Below are 24,839 nucleotides of genomic sequence, written 5' to 3' on the forward strand. Positions count from 1 at the left end.
ATTATCCGGAACGATCGGGACCATCGCTATTCCGGATAACTGATTTTTCCGGTTTTCTGAATCGCTACAAAAAGCCGTTTTTTTATTGTTAAACCTAACTAAAAAAAATTTTCTTTTGGAAATAATCTTAAAAAGAAGAAAAAACGATGCAATAATACACTAATGATTATCTCCAAAATGATGGTAAGGTAAACATCTTTCAAAAAAGAACAAAAAATCCTAAAATCTTATGAGGAAAAAAAAAATTTTTTTTTAAAAATGGCAGGAAAATTTATCGAATTTCGTTCCGGTTTTTTGGTTTTCCGGTTTTCTGATTTCCGGATAACGGGTTCTGTACTGTATATATATATATTATATAGGCTCACACGATTATATCCGTAAAAAGGAGTGCGGATATAATCGTGTGAGCTGATGAAGAGATTATATTTTTTCATTATTTTGTGTTTCGGATTTTTTTTTTTTTATTGTAAGTAATTTATTTTAAATATTTTAAATTATTTTACTTATTTTTCATCTTCTATTTACATTTCTCTTTATTATATTGTTTTTCATATTTCCTCTATATATTTAACTTATTTTTTTGAGTTTTATATGCTTGCAGTTTTTGTGCAGTAAATAAAACCTATTATTTTTCTTAATCTTCTTCGTTTTATATATAAATTGGCAACTATAGGTATGCTTTCTTTGTATAAAAAAGTACTATTGTATTAAGTAAAATATTCGATTGTTTTAAATATCTTAAATAACTTCAAGGGCAATTAAAAGGCTGATATTATAATAGCATATTTATTGATTTTTTTGAAACTAATTAGTATATGTCTGCTGCTATTTATTATAAGCTAAAGAAATCATTGAAAATACACTTCAAGAGTTACTCACAATAACGTCTTTCAATCATTCACTTAGGGTTCGGAAATTTGTTCATTTTCAGAGACTTGTAAGAGAGAGTAATAAAGATAACGATTAAATTTTTTTCATTTAAAAATGATTATTGAAGTGAAAATGATTCTTAAAATCTTGTTAAACATCTGTTTCAAAATTTAGTTTTCACTTCTTGTAGTATTGAGCACAGTCGTCGTTTCATTTTCATACGCACTTAAAATAAATTAAATATCGTCTTTATGTCGTTTTTTTCTTAAATATTCAAACTAGATTGCATAAAAATTCGAGTCCCGCAGTGGGCAGATCGATAAGACACGGTTCCCAGCAGATCACCGAAGTCAAGCATAACTGGCTGCTCTCAGTGTGCAGGTGGGTGACCATTTGCATAGGGACCGAGGGTGTGTGGTATGGGTCCTCGTTAAACTGCTCTACCGTAAAGTGCTAAACTTCGCGTGCAGGTCGTCGGGGTACTGAAGCGGGGGTGCCGTCCCCTCAGCATAGGATCAAAATTGTGATGGCATGTCTTCCGATCATCCTCAGGGATGCTTCCCAGACCGTCGCCAATAGTCCATTGTGCAGCTTTAGTGTGATATAAATGAACTACAACAACAATAAAAATTCGAATATTGTACTTAAAATTAGAAAAAATAATTGTAAAAATCCTTCCCCAGTTTAAATGAGATGAGTTTAGAAATTATCATTACAATAACAAAAAATGTAATTGAAGTGGTCTATGTTAAAAGGGCTATGCTACAAATCTGCACTTTTGAAAAAACACCAAAAAACTGTGTCAATTGCGGAAAGATTGTTTTAATTACTTCCAAATTGTTAGATTCTTATCTTTAGGCAGCCTAGAAAATGACTCTGTGATTAATATTCCAAAACCAGCGAAAAAACTTATTTTTGTAAAAATGTTACATAACCCCTTTTAACATTGACCGCTTCAGTTATAAATTACTACTCTCATTTGAATAATTATCAGCGTATCATATAAAATATTTAGAATTATAAATGCCTTAAGTTCCGCAAATAGAAATTTATAATAACAATATCGAAATAAATGAAATGAAGATAAATATTGAAAAAGAACTCGTAAAACTAAATTCATATTAATCTACTTTATTTCTGTGAAAAATGAGGGATATTTTTTTAAATTCAAATTATGTGTAACTCAAAACAGACTAATAAAATTAATTGCAATTGTTTTTCGTACATTAGCGCACGAATTCCAATATTGATGTTACTTAAAAAAAATTCTCCCATTATAAAAGTAATTAAGTATTTACGAAGCTAAATGAATATTAGTTTCCTCTTTAAACTAAAAAAGAAAAAAAAGAATGTATACATGATTCCTTAGATTTATAAAATAATTCTTAATAAATATTTACAGGGAAGCCAACAGCTCCGCTTTCTACAGAAGTTTTAAAAAATTGGTAGCTAATTAAGTAGTAAAGCTTGTAGAATAAGGGTAATTACGTCTGCTCTTTAAAAGTATCATGTTGGGTCGTTGAACAGCCGACCCAATTTTGAGTTTACGGCTAACAATATTCAACGCCGTAGCCTTGTAATTTTGAACCCAATCCAGAAGACAAGGGAACTCCAGGATCAATTATTGGGCTAAGTTTTGGAGGATTTTTTGACGGAACTAACCCGCATTTGCGTTACATGGAGAGGAATACCTCCCACGGTTAGTCTGACGGCAAAGATTCTCTAACGTCTGCTCTGAGGTCGGTGCGAGCCGGGTGCGGGATCCACCCCATTGGGGGGCGAACGATCTATCCCATGAGCCACCGCGTCTATGAGTTCGTTTCTTATGATACTTCGTGATTTTGGTAGGTAGTGGTGGAAAAATTACTTAAAATGAAAAATATTTAACTAAAAATAACCGACATTTCATCACCGCTAGAAAACATTTTTTTTTTTACAAAGCGGAGCAAGTTGGCATCTCTGTTATTTATTCTTAAATAATTTGGTTAACCAAGAATAATGAAATGTTAATGCCTTTTACTAATACAATACAAATACCGTCTGTTATGAAAGGCAGTATAGAAATCTTCTGTAATTACCTATTAACAGCCTTTTTAATCGATTGAAAGTGATAGAGGAATGTTAGTATATATAATTGTGTATATTAAGTACTTCATTATATTTCCTTATCGTTATACTTATCTATCGTGGGGATAACACAATTTTGTTCTTTTCATTGTATAGAATAAAAGCTAAACATGAAATTAAAATCCCCTTATTTTCGAATCCCCTTTTTTTTTAAATACAAAATGTGTAAAAAAAAATATTATGTTTAACAAGTTTAGTATTCTTACCAAGTTTAGTAATCTTCCAATCTTATGATAAAATTGGAAGATTACTAAACTCAGCAAGTTTCGTATTTGTAATTAAAGTTAAATTTGGGTAAGTAAAAAATTTCTTAAACAAATTTTAGAAGTTAAGACTTTTCATTACTTCTCAATTATCTTTAATGATATTGAATTATTATTCATTATTTTTATACTTATCTATCGTGACTATCACACAATTTTGTTCTCTTCATTTCATATAATAAGAACTAACCATGAGATTACGACACTAAAATACCCTTATTTTCATTATTTTTTAAATACATAAAGTGTAACATAAAATTGGAAGATTATTAAACTCGGCAAGTTTCGTATTTGTAATTAAAGTTAAATTTGGATAAGTAAAAAATTTAAAGGATTTCTTAAACAGGTTTTTTAGAAGTTAAGACTTTTGATTACATAAAGAACATACAAGATAATCCTAAAGAATGTTTTACTTAAAGTTTTATAAAATAAATTAAAATGTAAAAGTCAAAAAAAAGGAGAAGGTATGGGGAAATCTTTTCGTATGCATGGAAAAAGGTTTGTAATTTTTTTTATTTCGCTCAGAGTTTAAAAAGCAAAATCGTTTTCAATTTTAGAACAAGATATTTTTACTTAAATTGTTAACAAGCCACGTAAATGCTAATAAATATTAAAATTTTACGAACTCAGAATAGAAGGCTTCTTCAAAGAATTTAATTTTCCTTGAAAATTTCCGGTGAACAAAACGGTTTTCAAAATTACGAAATATTAATGCATACATGATTTTTGAAAAAATTACCCCTGCAGAATGTAATAATTAATTAACATTATTAATTAATAATTTGCAATTATTTTTAAAGAATTTGCATTCATTTGAAAACTTTCAGGGCCAACTTTAAAAGAAAAAAAAAAATTCCAAAATATTAATGCACACGAATTTTGAAATATATTCCCTTTGTGAGAATTCGTCTGCTCCGTCAGCAGTTCAATTTTGAACGAAAATGTCATTTAATAATAAATTTGAGAACACGAGAGGGAAACAAATTGAGAAAGAAATGAGAGAGAATCCGAAAAATGCATGAATCGAAGAACTTGGATTAAAAGATGAACTGAGCAATTATCGAAATGACCAATCATTGAAACGAGAAATTCTTGCGAAGCCAGTATCCAGGGGGTCCGACCCAGTCCCTTCAACAGGTGGGGTGACCTTGAATTTTAGCATGAATAGTTTTCTTGGAAGGAAAGTCGAAAGAACCCGGGCAAAGTTTGTAGGAAACAATGTCGGAAAGGAGAGTAAGAAGATTAAAATATTTAAATTACAGTCATTTTTCCATTGATTTTCTGAGTAATTTAAAGAAGGATCCATATTATAAACTAAGGTATGAATATTCTTTTGCGTTATAGTTGGTTGTTGACTTGTTGATCATGTTATCTCAAAATAATCTCACTACCTTCATAGGAATAATTTATCATCATTGAGAAAAGTAGTGGGAGAATTCGCAAATATGTTTTTTTTTTTTTTGCGGNTTTTTTTTTGGGGGGGGGGTGGTATGGAACCCTAAATGATTGAGCATCTTTTGGCGGAACCCCAAGTTCATAAAGAAAATTTATCAGCAGCTGTAAATATACTAACAAAAAAAAATCTACTGATTACTTTGATAATTATTTAACGTGTTTTTCATACATCGTTCAATCAATAATAGTTAAAAATGTACAGGTTTTATTCAAACAGTACAGTTGAACTCGCAGATTTGGATCTAATCTAAATCTAGTTTCATGAGGCTGAAATTGAATAAAGAATCATAGCTTTAGAAAAAGAGCTGATAAGAAATTTCAGAATGGGTTAGTTATCGGAGGAACATAAAATTTTTTTAAGTTTTCAATTTGATTATTTTATTTTAAATTGAAAAGTTCGATGCTAAATACAGATTCAATTTTTTTAAAAATTGAATCTTTAACATGTCATCTGTAACATAATCATTTTATAAATTGAATCTGTAATCTGTTTTTTTTTATAAATTGAATCTGTAATCTGTTTTTTTTATAAATTGAATCTGTAATTGATCTGTTGTAACTTTTCATTATTTCTCCACTATATAGACATTTGAAAAAATATTTTTTTTAAAAAGAAAATTGGCTATTTCTTTTTTAATTGGTATTTTACTTTGAAAATTTCATACAAACAACAAAAATATCGAATTATGGGTTATTGTTTGGATGTAAATATAATTACAGTTTTCAAAAATCATTACTGGTTAAAAGAAATTACTGGGAACCCCTGTGATCCCTCCGCGGAACCCAAGGGTGTAGCGGAACACCATTTGAGAATCGCTGACTTAAACCATTTTTTCTATGTCTTACACTTTTTGTGTGTGAGTTAAAAACGTAGTAAAACATGAAAAATTTGATTCTGTCATTATTTGGTTTAATAATTATGTTCTTTTTTAGTTTAATGATTCTGTTATTTATTGGTTTAATAATTTTGTTATTGTTTAGTTTGATGATTTTGTTATTCTTTAGTTCAGTAATTCTGTTATTGTTTAGTTTATATATATAGTTCAGTTAGACTTTAATAATTCTGTTAATATCTTGTTTAATAATAACGTTCTTGTTTAGTTTAATGAATCTGCTGTTTCTTGGTTTAATAATTCTGTTATTGTTTAGTTTAACGATTCTGTTATTATTTAGTTTAATAATTTTGTCATTGCTTAATTTAATGATTTTGTTATTGTTAAGTACAGTGATTCTCTATTGTTTAGTTTAATAGATCTGTTATTACATAGTTCTTCAATCATGTTATAATTAAATTTGTCAGCCCAGTTATTTCTAAGTACATTAATTTTGTTATTACTTAGTTGATTAATCCTTCTAATATTCAATTTATTAGCCCTATTACTTATTATTAATGCTAGTTATTATTTCTGTTTTTAATTAGTTTATCAAATATAGTATTATAGATCACTATTTTTATTATTTGCATAGTTTAATTTCATAAATAAATTCAATTTAACCATTTGCTTTGCTTATCACGTGTTTCAATAATTTGATAAACCCAAACTTATTAATTACTTCTAAGGCAGTAACGAATAGTTAACAAACAGTGTTACTTTCAATTCGAAAATAGATCCTTAAGATGTGATTAGGAAGAAAAAAATGTAGAGAACATCTTTATTAATCATTTCCATTATATTTAAGCGTAAGGCAGCAAATATACCGGGTGTTCTGTAATCAACACCCTTAACACATGATTTTTAAAATCTTACCGAGGAAAGAAGTAAAAAAGGTATGCGAATCAGGTGGAAAGCTAAGGATCCCGGGTTGGCAGCTTTGTGTGCAGTAGAATTTATAAATATGTTTTGATATTTGCGAGGTTTATTAAAATCTTCATTTCAATAATATTGGCGGTTTTATCAACAAAAATAAATAAGTAAATAAATAAAAATAATGAGAGGTGAATGTGTGTAAATTATTATTTTATTTCCAAAATAGACTAGTAGATAAAAAAGAAAGAGAATATATGGGATATAAAATTAGGTGAAACTTTTAAATTATAACTTTTTATAAGCTAAATGTAAAATATTTTGCTGCTTAATATACATATATCATAGTACTTATTTTGTTTCACGTTATTTAAATAAGGACATTTAAAACTAAATAAATATATATATAGTTTTCGTAGATAAGTAATGAATAGAAACTATGTTCTGTATAGAGTACTTTAAAATAACTGTTTATAAATATATTTTATTTGATTTGATTTGTTTTTTTTAAGTATATATTTTTAATTTATTCAGTCAGTAAAAATTTATAGTAATCAGGCAAGAATTTTAGCATTTTAACAAGAAATAATAAATATTTTATGTAAAATATTTTTATTAACAATATTAAACAGTGTTACAATTTTTTATCAGAACTTAAGTTAATAAATATGACGGAAAAAAAATCTAAATTTAAAAATTAAAAAAAAATCTAATTTAGTTGTGCACAATTCTGAAATATGTCGTAAAACTTTCAGTTATTATCAGAGCAGCCAATTGTCTCAGCTTTATGTGTGAATTTGTGTTTAGTGGTACAGAGAAGCCGAATTGCGGATAAATATTTTCTAGTGGTAGTAAAATGTGGTTAATTCGTTTTATAAGTTTTTTACACAGTGCCCGATTAACCTCCGAGATTAAGGAAGGCCCAGACTCGTTTCGGGGCCCACTTTTTTTTGTTTGAGAAAAATTTTCGTTAATTCTATGTCCATTAAAATGAAACTTACTAATGCTATAAATATTATTTCTATAAGTGGCTCAGAAGCATAATATTTCTACCCCCTCCCTATTATGGCACATTTGACATTATATATGGTTGCACGTGGATCAATCTGTGGGATTTAAACTGAATTAGAGGTACCATGCGCAGCTTAGCAGTTACATGTGTATGGGTGAAAGTGAAACAGAGAAAAAAATTATGGCAAAAGCAATTCATTTTTGTCTAGTTTCTGGCAAAGTTTCTGTAAGTAAATAAGTTAACTATTTGAATTTTAAAGAGTGGAATCATAACTTTCTAAAAATTAAATTCTAAACTGTCGCCAACCATATCTTTCTCTGATTCTACTGACTTGTATTGTAGAAAACTGAAATAGATGTCTGCTCCAACGCGTCTTAATGAGTGCAAGTATTCTCCCGATTTAGCAAACCTTTTAAAAATTGGAAAGAAAAAAAAAAACGAAAGACTGTCATCCGAAACAAAAAAATATTTCAGCCACTTTGGAGCAACCTTAATATTTTTTTTTTTTTTAAATTTGAAGTGGAAGCTCGAGCCTTTTTCCACCACTACTTCTTAATGATTCAAATGCTTATATTAAACGATACATAGTTCAGCTTTTTAGAAAGTTGACAAAATTATACGAAAATCTGCCATTTTAATTCTCTACCGGTTAGTAAAATATTTTGTAGATTACGAAGCAGTCGGCATCCCTGGTGACAGCCATGTATGACTCTCGACTTAGTAATGTTAATTTAAAGTCATTTTGACCACCACAATTATCGTGGTGAGCCTTTTAAAACAAGGCTCTCAACCAGGGCCTGATTACCGAAAAAGCTCGAGAGGCTCGAGCTTCCATTCCAAATTTTTTTTAAAAAAAATTTAAGGTGGCCTTAAAATGACTAAAAAATTGCTTTGCTTCGGATGACAGTTTTTTTCTCTTTTCTTTTTCTTAATTTTTTTAAAAGATTTACTACATGAGCTGTGATAGCTCAGGGGATAGAGCGTTCGCCTGCGAATGAGATGAACCGGGCTCGAATCCAAGCGATTGCTGGTCGATACAAATTCCGCATCCAGCTTGCACCCACCACAGTGCTGACGTAAAATATGCTCAGTGGTTGACGGATCATGGGTTAGAGTCCCCATGCCGTCAGGCGAACCATGGGAGGTTTCCTCGCCGTTCAACGCAAATGCGGGTTAGTTCAAGCAAAAAGTTCTTCACGAAGGTAAATTTCTCCCAATCCTTGATCCAGGAGTTGTCTTTTTCTCAGGGGTTACTCTTTTCTTCTGGATTGCGTTCCAAATAACAAGGCTACGGAGTTGAACATTAGTAGTCGTAAACCCGAATACTGGGCCGGCTGCTCATTGACTGTTACAAAATAAAGTTAAAAAAAAAATCATAATCGGGAGAATATATGCACTAATTAAAGAACGTTTGAGCAGACATCTATTTTAGGCTTCTGTAATACAAATCGATAGAATCAGAGAAAATTGAATGAGTGTTATACAGTTTAGAATTTAATTTTTAGAAAGTTATGATTCCGCTCTTTAAAATTCAAATATTTAACTTATTTACTTACAGAAACTATGTTAGAAACTAGACAAAAATGAATTGTTTTTACCATAATTTTTTTCCCAATCAAAAAAAATGGGGGCCGTGGTCGCAGCATAAAATAGTGGTAGGAGGATAATATACCCGTCAACTTTTCCAACAATGATTTTCCCAAGTGGTAATAAAAGCTAAAGTGATACTTTGCAGATAGATTTTAATCCTACAAACATATGATCATTCTATATTTACATATATGTTTAATTTTTTCACTTGTGGTAAACCTTCTTTTAACAGTAATAATCATAAATTCATTTATATTTTGATCTATAATTAAGTCACAGTGAGCTAATGTACCAGGTTACGGATAGAAATATCTACTTGGTTGAAACATGCATCGTACTTCAACTTTTATATCTTAACAACATAAAACGATAAGCGTGAATAGGTGAAAAATCCTTGTTTTCATAATTTTAAATACAATTCAGTACACGTACATTGCGGAAAAAGAACTGACCACCCTGAATAACTTTTGATTCGATCATTAAATCGGATCTTCTCGTTTCTAAGATCCAAACTTAATGGTTCGAAGAGATAACCTCAAATAAGCTAATTAATTAGTGCAGACGATTTTTTAAGTTACAAAATTAGACTTAAAAACGTACTTTCTCTGAATAAAAATACCTTTTTTTCCGACGATTTTGAATTTCGAACCCTCAAAATATGGGGTAGTCGCAATCTGGGAAATAGGGTCTCGATAGTTTAGTCAGGAAAGTGGTCCAAAGTTTGGACCTCAATTTTAATTTTTTCTCATCTTGCCATATTTAACTTTTTAAACAAATTGAAAAAAAATTTGCACACAATTAGGAAATTCGTTTATCCAAAGATAATTCCAAGCAAAATATAATTTTAGTAATTTTTTTTTTAGTATTTAATTTAATATTACGTAGTTAAAAAGTTTTTGAATAGTGAGATATAAAATTTTTTACACCATTTCAAAGAAAGTAATTTTTCAGATCAAAATACGAAGTCTGAGCATTATCGTTCAAGTAATAATCGAAATTTAAATATGACTTTTTTAAGTATCAAAAAGTTTCTGAATAGTAAGATACACAATTTTTTTTACACCATTTCAAAGAAAGTAATTTTTCAGATCAAAATACGAAGTCTGACCCTTATCGTTCAAGTAATAATCGAAATTTAAATATCTGACATTTTTAAATTTCAATTTCTCACGAACTATACAACCCATTTCGCTCAAACTTTATATTTTGCTATATAAAACTGCAATTTTTAAAGTGATGTCAAAAATGTATGTATCTTGCAATTCAAAAATATTTCGGCTATTATTAAATAAAATAATAAATATTTACTAGTTATTTTTTTTGCATGGAATTACATTTAAAAGAAAAATTATAATTTTGCGTATAAATCTTTCAACACGCTTAAAAAGTTCTCATAAGGGACTGCTCTTCTGTTTGTCATTGCAACCCTATTTCCCTGATTGCGGCTACCCCTTTTAGAAGATCAGAAATCCGAATTCGTCGGAAAAAAGGCATGTTTGTTCAAAGAAGGTACGTTTTTGTGTATGTTTCTGTAAAATAAACTATCGTCTGCACTAATTGATTAGCATATTGGAGATCACCTCCTCGAACCATTAACATCCTAAAACGTGAAGATCCGATTATTTAATCAAAAGTTATTCAGGATGTTCCTTTTAGCTCTTTTGCCGCACTACATTCACATAAAAGTAAATATATATCAATTTGTATTTGATATTAAATTTCGAATAAAAAAATTACGAGGCATATTTATTTATGAGATCCATAGATATTTCTCACAGCTAAAAATTCGAAATTCAAGATGACAAAATTGCTCTTTTAAGCAGTTAAAACAAGCTAGTCTGTTTAAAACCTCATTCCATGGATAGAACTGCTTACGTATTATTTGAGTCTACCAATGGCTTCTCGGAAACATTGTGTTGACCCACTATTTAAGATAATATTTATCGAAAAAAGAGAGATAGGAGGATTTACACTTATCATCAATATTTACCTGTTACTGTACTTGTCAACGTTTCATTCAAAACAAGATTTCATATTTTTATCATTATTACGTAAGAAAAAAAAATTTATATGTCTTTTTATTATTAGCACTAACGAGCATGTTAAAGTTATTTCAAAGAAAAGAAAAATGTGTATTGTTGTTAAGTCGGATTAGAAAAAACTCGGGGTCGTTTAAAATAATTTACTTGGTTATTCATCAGCCCCTTCTCTTACATGTCAGTTATGTTTTTAACAGACATTAAGCTGACCGATCGAATCTTTCCAGCCCTCTCGGTTCCCATACATTTTTTAAGCAACTAAAATTTTTTTTTAATTTAACTTCTACTTAAATGAGCATTACGAAAAAAAAAAAAAAAACTCGCTTGTTTATTTACTTTTTGTACCCCTATATGTACTCCCATATATGCTTTTTTTTCTTCGTTAATTCCATTAATTTTAAACTTCTATATTTTTCTCAAATTCACTGCTACTTTTTAAGAAAATTACAGTTAGTCTCAACCCTGACAGTACTATAAATTATAAAAAGTTTAAAAGTTGAAATAAAAATGTATGTCTCCGTGGCCCGTCTATGAAAGCGACAATGGCTAGAGATATAAAGATAGTGAATAGTTCGTTAGGAATCCAATTTTAAATATACAACTTTTTTAAGCTTTGATATTCGCAGTGTGAAATTACATTCTTTTAAATGATGTGAAAATTAATTTAAATACCGTACAGTTCAAAAAATTTTCGTCTATTATTAATTAAAATAGCAAATAATTGTTAAAAATTATAAAAAGTTTTTTTAACATGGATTTATCTTTAAATAAACGAATTTTAAAATTATATGCAAAACTTTACCGATTTGTATGAAAAGTTCTCGAGATATGGCAAAATACGCAAAAAGTAAAATTAACATTAGGTGGTCCAGACTTTCGACCTCTCTCCTGACAAAGTTAGTGGGATTATATTTTTCAAATTGCGACTACTTTTCCTGAGAGTCTAAAATCCGAATCCATCGAAAGTATGTTTACTCAGGGAAAGTACATTTTGGTGCCTGATTTCATAACGTAAAATATCGTCTGCACTAATTAATTAGTGCAGACGACAACTAAAAGTTTATACTCGCGAATCATTAAGGTTGAACCATATAGTACATGATGATCCCATCATTAGATCCAAAGTTATTTACAGTGTTAACTTTTTTTTCTCCAGCTATTTGTAGAAAATTTTTTTCCACAATGCGATGCAAGTTGGCATCCTTGAGAATGAATGAATACCATGATATCGATAATTTTATAACATTTTTTGCTGTTGTTGTTCACAGGGATGCTAATTATATTTCAGCAAAATAATTTATTACAAAGTAGTAGAGAAGTGAATTCCAAAAAAAGCAGAAATTAGGCTACTCTCGCTATCATGGTAAAATGCTCCTCATGAATTGCACGATATAAATAAACTTATTATCTGTATAAAAGGTTGTTTATCCTTAATGATGTACTGCTAAACTGAAACTAAACTCAATGGCGCGACAGCCCATTGAGAGCCAAGGCCTACGGTGCTCATCTCAGTTTTGATATAATTAAATAAATTCCACGCAAAATAATTTCAGTGTGGGGGTTGCGCAAACGGGAAGTGTTTGCGAATGGAGACGCATACCCTTCTGTTTAAAATTGCATGCATTCCTCTAAGAATAACTTAACCTACCTTTTTTTTTTCAGATGTCGTAAATTTTCATTTAAAAAGCATTTTATAATGAAATTAAAAATCCAAACATGCCTCTTAGTATGAATATTTCTGACAGATGCAGGTGCGTCAACCCGGGAGTACAAGTTTAAAATGCTTTTGTTTATAAATTATTAAAACTATAACCTTTCAATAGATTTTAACAAGTGGCAGATAAAAAAGAACGCTAAATATTTATCGTCAGTATATTTATATCCATATTCTACGTCTATACATCCGTAAAGGTGAAAAATAAACAATCGCTGCAAACGTTTTCAAACATCTGTTTTTATGTTGTTAGAATGAAATGATATTACAAAAGAATTAGAGAACGATAAAAAAAAATGAAAACAAGTTCAAGCTGGTCATCATCGTTTCGCGTCATGATCACCAACATCATTAACCAATACTAATCTAAAACACAATATTGTGTCACCTCCCAACGCAAGCGCAGTGGGCAGCTGGAAGTCAAATTTCGTGATCAAGACATCTTTTGTGTTGTAATGTTAAAGCGCATGCGCAAACGCTCCCAAAACATTGAGCGTGAGTCAAATGAAGGAGCAAAACAACAAGAGTAGAAAAGACAGCTGATGTAATGGCAGGACGACGAAGTTAGGAAGGGTTTGATTACATGCATTCTTAAATAACCTACAAAAACTTTCTTTCTGAACCCACTGCAACTCAAGGTGAATTATTTCTTTTATTAAACATAAAATGAATCTAATCGAATCAACTGATGAAGCATCCGGGGAAGTTTTATTCGTTAATTTCAACCAAGATTGCACGTAAGTTATACCAAAACAAGTATGGCTGTTTATTTACAAACAATATTTCGTAATGTTTACATTCCTCTTATGATTTGATAGAGGCGTTTTAAAATAGAATTTTTGATTGCAATCTACGTTTTGCTGAGATTTTTTCTCTTTCAAATTAATTGTGCTAAATGTATAATGCATTTTATATGAAGCAAGGTGTCTTTGTGAGGATCGTATTGTTCACCTCGATTTTGCTCGTAGCTATTTGTGTTATATTTCTGGTTTTAGAGGTACAGAATTGTTTGTTGCAACCTTGAAATGTCTGTGGTTAATGATTGTTTGAGGAAGTAAAATGCAACTGTCAAAAGTTTAGAGAGATTAAATGTTTCCACTTTATAGTTTCGCTCTACCCAGTTTGTGATTCATGAGTGTCACACCTATCTGTATATTAGCAATAAATATTTTATTATATGCAATGTTTTTTATGCTTAAATATTAGTTATAATATTTTTTTTTCGTTCAAAACTTGATTATTTTTCTGGAATTTTTCCGCATTGTAATAAAAGTAAAAATTAATATAACTGCAAAATTTTTTATTTTTATCTTTCTGCACATTATCATCATTTTGTATATTAAAGCTGGAACTTTCAGTTTCAATAATATTAGGTTCAGTGTTTTATTTGTTTCGTATTAAATTTTTATTTATTAGACACGCTGAGTATTATTAATCAGTATGTTTAAAGAAATACGTTTTTATTAAAAATAAGATTTAAAGTTTAGATAATTAATTAAGTTGTAATAAAACGTAATTATGATTTTTGATTTTAATTAGGAATTTAGTTTTTAGTAAAACTTAATGTATATTCAGAAATATATTTATTTTATTATTCTTTTTTTATTTTCACGTTTCTTATCATTATATTCTATTAGTTTTTTTTCCTTTTGTACTTAAAATCAATAAAATTTTATCATTTATTTTAATTAACATTAGCAGGCGTTTTAAATTTATTTTATTGTTGGTGGAAACTATGAATTTAGGAGGTAATCTTGATTTTGTGGTTGCTTAGAGATTATTCAGCTGACCATTATCCCATTAGCCATTTTCGCTTATTCTGCTGACCATTATCCCAGTGGCCATTTTCGCCAAACCCGATATAATCACCCAAAAGGTAGCTTCTGCACCAGTAACTGCAAATTTTATCAAACCACATTCAGTAGGAACGTTCTATAAGTTTGTAAAATTCGGGAATTACCTACAATTTATTATTCTTAAAGATTTTAACGTTTTTATTTTAGTTTAATTTTTTGAGAGCAATATTTAAAATGTTGATAAAGCAATTATTATTAAACTGTTAAATGATTAATAACAATTAACCCTGAAATGATAAACTTCTTAAAAATTGAAGAAATTTAAAGTAGGCTCCAAAAGTTCCACATTGCCAAACAGATCCATAGTTTCTAAATCTTTATGTTATTTCTATAATCAAGAACGAGTGTCTTTTATTTGTAAAAAAAAGTTAATAGTGGCTTTTGTGAGCAAGATTCTTAGTCCAAAGTATAAAAAGCTTTTTTTCTTTGTTTTGATTAGATTGGAGGAAGAATTTTTTGAAAAAGTTATTCTGCATGAAGAAATAGTGCCAAATTACTCCCTAACTTTCTGTGTGCAGTTTTTTTTCCCACTGAACTCTGGCAATTTTTAAAAACAAATTTTGAGTTTCAAGAGTGTTTTCTAATTTTTTTTTCCACTGTAAGTAAGCACACATATTTAATTAATTTATTTTTGTGCTGCCTGCCGTGTTAAAATAGTATTAATTCACACCTTTATACCATACTTATTATTAACTATTTTATACCAATCATATATAATTTCAAAAATTTTATTAAAACAAAATTTTTTTGCATTTGTGAATAAAAAAGGAACATTTAGCTTTTAAATTAATGTATTTTATAACTGATTTAAGAAAAATTATGTTAATGTGAAAAAGAAATTAATTATTATTGTACACAAATTTATTCAAAAATGAATTCTGTTTCCCAGTACATGTCATAGCTACCTTGTTTGAGAAACCTTGATGACTTTTACAATGTTAGGTTCGTTAAATTTTGATCGCAATTAATGGTTTTAACGAATTCTTCAGGTTCCATTTTCTCTTACTGCACCAAAAGTTTTTCTTTATATTTTCTCTCAAAAATTATCAATTTCTCTTCATCTGCTTTGTTGATTACCAGCTTTCGCTGCCATATGAAACGATTGGTCTCACTAGTGTCTTGTACAACTTTATTTTTGTTTGACTACTTATGTGTTTAGATTTGATCCATGCTAATCTATTAGCCGTTTTGATTTAAATTTTTATGTCGTTATTACTATTTACTATTGTGTCTAAATATTTAAAGTTAGCTAATTGTTCAAGCTCATATTTATAGAAAATCTTTCAACTCAAAAAATAATCTAAGAAGAGTTTTGTTGTCTCAGGGGATTGAGAGCTTGCCTCTCAATAAGGTGATCCAGGTTGGAGTCCCAGTGATGGCTGATCGATGCGAATTCTGCTCTCAGCTCGTGGGACCACCATGCTGATTTAAAATGGCTTCAGTGGTAAATGAATCATGGGCTTTAATCCCCTTGCCCTCATGTTAACTCTGGGAGGTTTACATGTTTTCCAATTTTCCTCTCCATGTAACACAAATACAGAAGCATTCTAAAAGTCCTGCACGAAGCTGAAATGCCCCTCGTCTTCCTGGTTCAGTTTAAAGTAACGAGGCTCAGAGTTGAACAAAGAATGGTCAGTTATAAAACCAAATAGTTTAAGAGTCTACCAAAATTACTTATAACTTCATATAACTTACAATCAACAAACTTTTTTTTTCTTCCTTAAATAAGTTTATTAGTGAATAAATTTATTAAGGGTGATTCATCATTGTAACATACTATGAGATATAAATTTTCTCTCAATTTTAAAAATTTTTTATCTCTTTTTTTCCCAATTTCTGTTTCAGATCACTAGCTGTTGGTACCAAGAATGGCTTTAAATTATATGCTTTCAACTCTGTTGATAACTTGGAAATTATTCATGAATCCCAAGGTAAAATCTTTTTTAAAGATTTTAATGATCAAGGTTGCATATTGTCACTTTTTTTTTAAATTTTTATTTTGATAATAATTTAAAGTTGATAAGTATTTTTATGCTTTCCAAAAATCTTTAGAGCTTACTATTTCCCCGGTACACAGTTTTCCTGATTTGAAATTTCCCTGAAAATTAAAGTCCCCCCTTTTTTTTTTTAGTTAAAGGCCATCAAATATCATATAAGCACCAAGCAGGAAGAGAGGGTTTCACGATATACTTATTTTTGCTACCTGGCAGGCCATTTTATAACAAATAGAGTTTAAATAGTTTGAACTTTAATCGTGTTGTCCTGATTTATGCTAAAATTTCATATGATTCTCTAGGGCAAATCTTTTATTTAATTTATGATTAATTTGTGATGATTTATCTTATTAAATACCGCGCTGAATTTGAAAAAGATTCATTTGAAAATTTGTTTAATAATTTTTTTTTATATAATATTTCTATATTAGCACTTTATGTGTTTCAAAAAAAAAAAAAAAATCATTTAATTGAATTTTGTGGTTTTTTGTGTGGACAGAAATATTCTAACATTTTTTATTTGAATTCGGAATTTGCCTAGCACTGTAGAGGGCAGCAGCATATTTTCGATTCATTTAATTCAATGTGTAATTATAAAAAATTAAAAAATAGAGGTTTTCACTTTGTTTTGATTCTTTTTATTATACTTTTTTATCATGTATTTTTTTACTTAATTTTTTTTGTTCTTATTATTTTATTATTATTTGATAAATTTAATATGTTTAGAATGTTTATTTTGGTAGTAGCCTTTCTTTCACCCCTCTTATTCAAAAAAAGATGTAAAATCTTGAAATTTTTTTTATTTTAATGCAATCCACTTATATTCATTTAATTTATATAATTCTCTTACGTGGCTCCCAAATTTTTGCTGTATTTCTTTTCCACCGGTGGCAACGTTTGCTTTGTTTTGTTTATGTTACTATTTCTCTTACACGGCGAATCGACCAGTGATTGCCGCGAAAAATGTCACATGCCAAATCTAGCTGAGGTGGCTCAACATATAGCGCTTTTAAAAACGGAAGCTAAAATAACCAGAGAGCATTTGCTGCGGCAATCTCATACTATTAAGCTAGACAGAAGTGAGTAGTCTTTGTCAATAGATCTCTATTTTAGTATTTTGTCGAAAGCGCTTTTTTTCACGAATTTATATATTACGAATTTATTTGACGATTTTTGATTTATTCACGAATTATACAATCGCACATTTCTAATAGGTTTAACGAATTACATGTTATTTATTTGAATTCAAATTTCTTTTAATAACTTAGTATTTACTAAAAAGATGTAATTTTTTTTAAAAAAAAAGTTTTTATATGGATTTGAATGATTGTTTTGAATTTTTAGAATTTTGTGTATTTGCAATGTACCTAAGTTAGCAGCGAGCGAAGCGAACTTGGTTTGCGAAGCAATCCATATAAGATTGCGTAGCAATTTTCGGGGGTTGGCGAGCGTTAGTGAGCAGGGGGCGTAGCCCACTAGTTTAATTTATTAAACTAAGTGTTGAGATGATAGAAAATATGAATTTATAATTTTAACATTTTGTATATATATACTGTTGTTATAAGATGGTAACAAATAGTACAACAGGTCTAAGAACAAAATTTGTAATTTTTTTATATTTTGTATTTAAAGCATTTTTTGTATACTTTTTACAAATTTGTCCCATTAATTTGAAGAAAATATAAATTTACTCTTATTAAATTTCTTCTACCTTCTCATTGATGGTTGGTGATGAGCTTTTTTTTTTTTTTTGCACTTCGAATTAAGTTAGGATTTGACATTTTTGGTCGTACTTTATTCGTTTATTTGTAGGTATGCTTTATTTTTAGGATACTACGAAATTATTTTACTTCAAATTATTTTACAGCATTGACTTCTCCCATTATGGGGTATTGGGATTAGTAAGGTGATATAGTGTCATCTTCCTCTTCGCAGCTTTAGAAATGTTTTTAATTGCTTATTTTATATAGTTTTATGAATTATTTTAAGCTGTAAGAGAACTCAAACAACAAAATTCATGTCAATTGTTAAGAGTTCTATTTTATGATTTATATCAGTTATTTTCTGACCTGATTTTGAAAACTTTGCTCACTTTTTAAATTCTAAAATGTCTAATTAAAATAATCCCTGGCAAGCGGAATAAATGTTTGCTATGTAAATCTTGATACTGATGACTGAATCGGTAATGCAGGTAAGTGGTTATTTGAAGAACTCAGGCCGATAGCAAAAATCTTGTATTTTTTGAGGCTGTATTGGATAACCTACATTTTCAAACTTCAAGATAACAGAAAATAAATTGGGTCATAAAGTTTTTGCATAAAAATTAGATAAAAGAAATTCAATCATGAATCATAAATTTTTCAATATTATACTACATATACACTATATCCTGCTTTTTAAAAACCTGGAATATGTTTCATTAAAATGTTTATGGTTTTGTTCAAAATTCTTTTTTTTTTTTGTTAACTGTGGTTAATTGTATAACAGGTTTAAATTGCGATATTTGTGTTTCAGAACCTGCCGAGGACATCCGTATCATTGAGAGACTCTTCTCCTCTAGTCTGGTTGCACTCGTTACTAACTGTGCTCCTCGAAAACTCAAAGTGTGCCATTTTAAAAAGTGTTCCGAAATATGTAACTATAGCTACTCAAACACCATCTTAGCTGTTAAACTAAACAGACAGGTAAACTTAATCCTGTGTTTACTGGTTTGCTTAATTTGATACTTTGTTAACACTGTTAAGCATAATTTGTTATTTATCTTTCTATACGTTATAGAGGAACATGTATATTGAATAGAATATATTTTTTTTTAAACAGGTATTCATTTTTCATATTTTGTTTTTACAATTTAGAGACAATTTTAGTTTTCTTCCTGTTTTGTTCTTCATATGTGTATGCCAATTTTGTAATACACACAATCATGATTCGACTGCCTTTTTTACCGTCTAATTTGACGAGGCCAAGTGAATCTAGCCCACTCTAAAATTTTGATTGATCATTCGAAAGATATTTGATCTTTGAAAAGTTCTTAGTTATGCCATTAAACGTTACTTTTATATTTTACCAAAATAAAACCTAAAATTAAGAAAAACTTAACCTCATTCTAAGACTAAATTATTTTAATAGTTTCAATTATTTTGTTGATATATTTATGAACTGAGTTTGTAAACATGAACTGCTTTACATTAGCACCTTCAGGCACTAACTGATAAACCAAAATATGAATAAATATTGCAGGCATTCTGGTATTATTTTTTTTTTCAAATTGTTTAAATTATTTGATTTTACAAAACTTATATGTCTCACTTTTTTAAGGTAAATTATTTTGTAATTGTTAATATTATCTTAATTCTATTTTATGTATTCTGATAATTGTTTTTTTTTTTTAGTTTTATTACCACTACTTATTGTTCTCTTAGATGTAACCTTGATTCTGGTGATTTATTTAAAGTATTGTTTTACTGTGCTAATTTTTAATTTATATCTACAACTCTTAGTCTTATTTGGATGTAGTTTTTATTTTTTTGGGTGGCGTGTTCAAGATATCGCATTCCGTTATAGTTTTTTTAATTTTACAGCAACTTGTAATCTACATAGATGTAGTCTTAATTCTGTTCATGCGATAAAAAAAATTTTTATTGCATATTTTTAACTTTATTACCATGTCTTGCAGTTTTCTCTAGATGCAATCTTGATGTTAATTGTTCCTTTCAGAGACTTGTAGTCTGCTTAGAAGAGAGCCTTTATATCCACAATATAAGGGACATGAAAGTTCTGCACACAATTAAAGACACTCCTCCTAACCCATCTGGATTATGTGTCCTTTCCGTTTGTAACGAAAACAACTATCTCGCTTATCCTGGAAGCAGCTCAATCGGTGAAGTACAAATTTTTGATGCATTAAATTTGGTGAGTCTTTGGAAAGTCTTTTAAGCTTGAGTTGCTACTACATGTATTGAAAAGAAATATTACAATATCAATAGCTTTTTCGTTATTGTTATTTATGTCTATCAAATATTTGCTTTGAGATAAAATTATCATTTAAAATGGATTTAATTAATTACAAAGTGACTAACTTTGTTGGTCAGTGTTAAAAAAAAGATACTTTAGTTAGTTCTTTTTTTATGTTTTTAGTTATACATTATGTTGTTAATTTAATACAATTATTTTGGTGCATGTATTTGAACGTTGCAGAAGTGGATACCATTCAATAATTTTTATGTGTGTCTATTGTAGCAAGCAAAATCCATGATTCCAGCTCATGACAATCCTCTTGCTGCCATGGCATTTGACCCTACGGGAACTAAATTGGCTACAGCTTCTGAAAAAGTATGTCTCTCACTTTGCCTCTCACACTCAACAAAAATGTACAATTATACCGTAATTCATGCTGACTGAAGAATTTGTGTGCTATATTATATGTTACCATGAATGACCGATATCTAGAGAGTGTCTACTTCCACTGGTGAATGTCAACAATCACATAGTCGCTCTGGTGAATGTCCGAAATATTTGTTATATCCGATTTGATATTAATTTATTCGTTGATATTTTTATATTTATTCGATATTTTAATGTCCTCTGAGTGATCTTAAAAAAACACATCAGTATAGGGTATACCGGGCAGTGGCACTGAACCGTAAAAAGACATTGATGTAGGTCATACCAGGCTAATGTATACCTGGCAGTGGCACTTATCTAGACCTATTCGGATATTTACCAAAGTGACTATGTGAATGTCAACATTCACTGGTGGAAGTCAACAACACCTATTTCTGTTATTTGCAGTAACATATATGTGTGTGTGTGTTTGCAATTTTATTTACACTAATGTCGGTATCACAATGATTTCTTTTCTAGTTAATATTTGAAATTGTTACTTATCCCAAGTTTTTTTAAATTTTTTTTGCGAGAAGATCAGTTAGGACCAAATATCCCAATCTTGAGCTGTTACAGATTTGTGAATGTTTTTGATAGAAAATATCTTTTTAAAACTTGGATGATGTATTTAGAGAATTTTCGTCATTCTTCCTTTAATCGGTGCTTAAACCAAACATGACCATAAATTTTTTTAAGAAAAAAATCAAGTCACTCGTCAAAATTTTTTTTAACTTTCAAATTCTTTGAAATCCTTTGTAAAGTCTTTTTTTTTTTAAGGTACGTAAAAAATAGGGTAAGTATATATTTTTTCAACAAAAAAAAGTGATAAAGCAAGGAGATTTTTTTACTCTGTTCTTACTGCCTCACCTGTCATTTTTTTTTCTCTATAGAGTTTAGAAGAATTACAACTAAATTTTTAATTTCACTTCCTAAAGTAATGTTATGAATTTTAGTTACCAAATGCAATTTATTATATTTGATCATAACTGCTTTAATTTTCAAAAGATCAACAATTTTTTCATAGTTCATTTTTATTTGTTTTTTTAATATTTCTGGGCTTTGTTAGTTGGTCTGCTTGAAATGATTTATGTTACCAAAATATATAAATACATTTTAGTAAGTATAAATATTTATTTTTATCAATTATAACGGAGTGTTTATTCTGATTGTAGGGTACTGTCATAAGGGTCTTCAATGTCTTAGATGGATCTAAACTCTATGAATTCCGCCGTGGCATGAAAAGGTTAGAAATTCTTTTCTCTTACTCAAAACTCTTTACAATTTTTAATGTTACTCCCTTATACCTACAATAATCTTTATAAGTCTATTTTGCATTACAGAGGTGTAAAAAATTTAGTAATTTAGGTTCCAAACTACCATTTTAAAAGTAGAAATATTAACTTTCTTTTTTTACTTTTAACCAGATCAGTTTTTTAGAAGTAGAATGGCTGATTGATAGTGTGTTTTAAAATTACTGTATCATTTACACTTTACTATTAATATATTTGTTCCAATCTCTTAGTAACTATCATGCACTGGGGCAAAATTATCAGAAAACATGTTTATGTATTCATTAAATATTTATTTTATTTTATTATTTTTAAAAATGCAAAATATCTGTTATTTAACTTTATTTTATCTTTTATTTAATTTATTATCTATTGTTTAATTTATTAATTGAAAAGAAAATTAATCATACAATTTAGTTAAGGACTTATTTTCTTCAAACGATTAAGAATTTTATTCTTTGTCTGTTTGGTAAACGTTGAAAGTAAAAAGTTAATCAGACATTAAAAAATAAAAATTAATTAGTGAAAAATATATGTTGATCTTACCTTGTCAACAATATACAAATTTCAAAATTTAAACCTGAATGATAATTAGTGAAATGAACTTAATCTCGCTGTTTTAAAACAATCTGCTAATACTAAAGTATGTTGGTGCATGGCTTGTAACAAGAACAAACAGCAATAAACAAGTAACAAGAGGTCGAATTGGGAGAGCCAAAAAAGCGAGTTCTAACTAAAACTAGCAACCCTGTCACCTTTTTTTAACAATATATCTATAAGTAACTAAAACAAATTGTCACTTCAAACTCTCCAAAATTACTTAATATTATTAATAACTTATGAAATACAGCAGATTTGAGCTCAGAATTCATATATCTTTTTTCTTTTATTTAAAGCAAAATTATCTGTTTTAAAGAAATCAAAATTATCTGTTAGCAGCTGTATACTTTCTTACAGGAAGTACAGCAAGTCAAGAGTTTGTTGTTTACTTAATATTGAAATATGGTGCTAAATCTTATATACTAGTGAATTGATGTTTAATAATGGTAGTGGTAGTTACACCACAATAGTAACAATAAGTAGCCTTTGATGTCTGATAAGCCAAATAAGTCTGACATCCTTCTTTTAAAAATTCTGCGACATCATGAGTAATTTTTGAATTATTAAAAAAAAAAAAGATAATTTTTATACAATGTTCTATGCTTAAATATTTCTTGTTTCGAATTTTTTCTTTTGTATTTGCAGTTTACTAATAATGCTAAGTTTTTATTAGTCACCATTCTGAATAAATTAATTTTGGTTTTTAAACATTGTTGAGTTATAAGATAGCTGACTGATATGACTCAATAAACTATGTTTCATTTTCAAATTTTTGTTCAAAATATTGCTTTTTTCTAATTTATATACTTGATTGAACCTTTGCCTGATAAACAGTTTTTAACAGTTTAATATTCGGTATATATATATATATATATCAAAATGCAAGTTTAATTGCTTCTTAAATTAAAAAAAAAACATTGTGTTTTTGATTTTAAAAAAATGCTATGTGTAGCACTAATTTATTCTAGAATTATTTGAAAATGCGGAAAAATCAGGAATTTTTATTTCCAAAATTGAGTTGGAACCCACCCAGTTTAAAAGTTGTTAAAAAACTCATATAATATTTCATGCTGAATCATGTACAATAATTGTTATTTTCAGATGTGTTAGGATATATTCATTGTCCTTCAGTGAAGATTCTAAGTATCTGAGTGCTTCTAGCAACACAGACACTGTTCACATCTTTAGATTGGAAGAGCTGAAAGACGTGTAAGTTTGTGTTTTTATATATACAGTAGAGTCTCAATATGTTTTCTCTCATGAGTCCATTCATTGTGAATGATAGATGCTGGTCAACATAAGATATCAAATAATGACTTAAAACTGTATGAAAAGTGATAAAAAATTAACGATTTTGGAAATTAATAAATTTACAATAATTAAAAGTTACTGCAAAAGCAATTACATTACAAAAGAAGATGAATAAATATATTTGTTTTTTAAAAATATTTGGAAATATGCACATGATTCTGATGCATGTGCTTGCATGCTCGTGATTCTTCCGTCAATTTCATTCTTTTGGTTTGGCGGATTTTCACCATTTTAAATACATGGAACTGTGCCAGAACCCAATTCTGATTCTATCAGGATTCCAATTCTCACGGAATAGCAAACATTAATTTTCGTATCTACCTAATTTAAAAGCTGGAAATAGCAATTTGTACTCATTTGGTTTAAAAATCATACACCACAATTTTTATTCACCTGATTTAAAAAATTAATGGCGTGATTTATATTCACGCAATTTTGTAATCTGATATGGTGATTCTTATTCATGCAATTTTAAAAATACAACATCGTGATTCTTGTAGGAACTAAGATTTTTCTTCAATTAAGTTACTCTAAAGATATTCTTCATCGGTAGGTAAATGAATTATAAATACTATCTAAAAAAATATGTTA

At 28.8% G+C, this 24,839-nt stretch overlaps 1 protein-coding gene across 6 annotated transcripts in view; it reads left to right on the plus strand.

Annotated features, from left to right (window-relative positions):
- The first annotated feature begins 4,416 nt into the window (after positions 1–4,416).
- Positions 4,417–24,839, plus strand: part of LOC107441076 (Autophagy-related 18a) — a 46,331-nt gene continuing 25,908 nt past the window's right edge. For 3 of the 6 annotated variants that reach the window (XR_011637732.1, XM_016054217.3, XM_071185461.1), the window contains exons 1-7: positions 13,298–13,552; positions 16,517–16,602; positions 19,180–19,349; positions 20,383–20,577; positions 20,905–20,997; positions 22,221–22,291; positions 24,039–24,146. Coding sequence is in view for 4 of the 6 variants with exons in the window: in XM_016054217.3 (XP_015909703.1) it covers positions 13,482–13,552; positions 16,517–16,602; positions 19,180–19,349; positions 20,383–20,577; positions 20,905–20,997; positions 22,221–22,291; positions 24,039–24,146 (794 nt within the window). In the remaining 2 variants the exon portion in view is untranslated. Of the gene's footprint in view, positions 4,580–13,297; positions 13,553–16,516; positions 16,603–19,179; positions 19,350–20,382; positions 20,578–20,904; positions 20,998–22,220; positions 22,292–24,038; positions 24,147–24,839 lie in introns of those variants that run through there. The other 3 variants (XM_016054216.3, XM_016054218.3, XR_006225185.2) reach the window with 2 other exon arrangements.

The sequence above is a fragment of the Parasteatoda tepidariorum genome, chromosome 9, assembly GCF_043381705.1.
Source record: "Parasteatoda tepidariorum isolate YZ-2023 chromosome 9, CAS_Ptep_4.0, whole genome shotgun sequence".
Classification (NCBI taxonomy): Eukaryota; Metazoa; Arthropoda; class Arachnida; order Araneae; family Theridiidae; genus Parasteatoda; species Parasteatoda tepidariorum.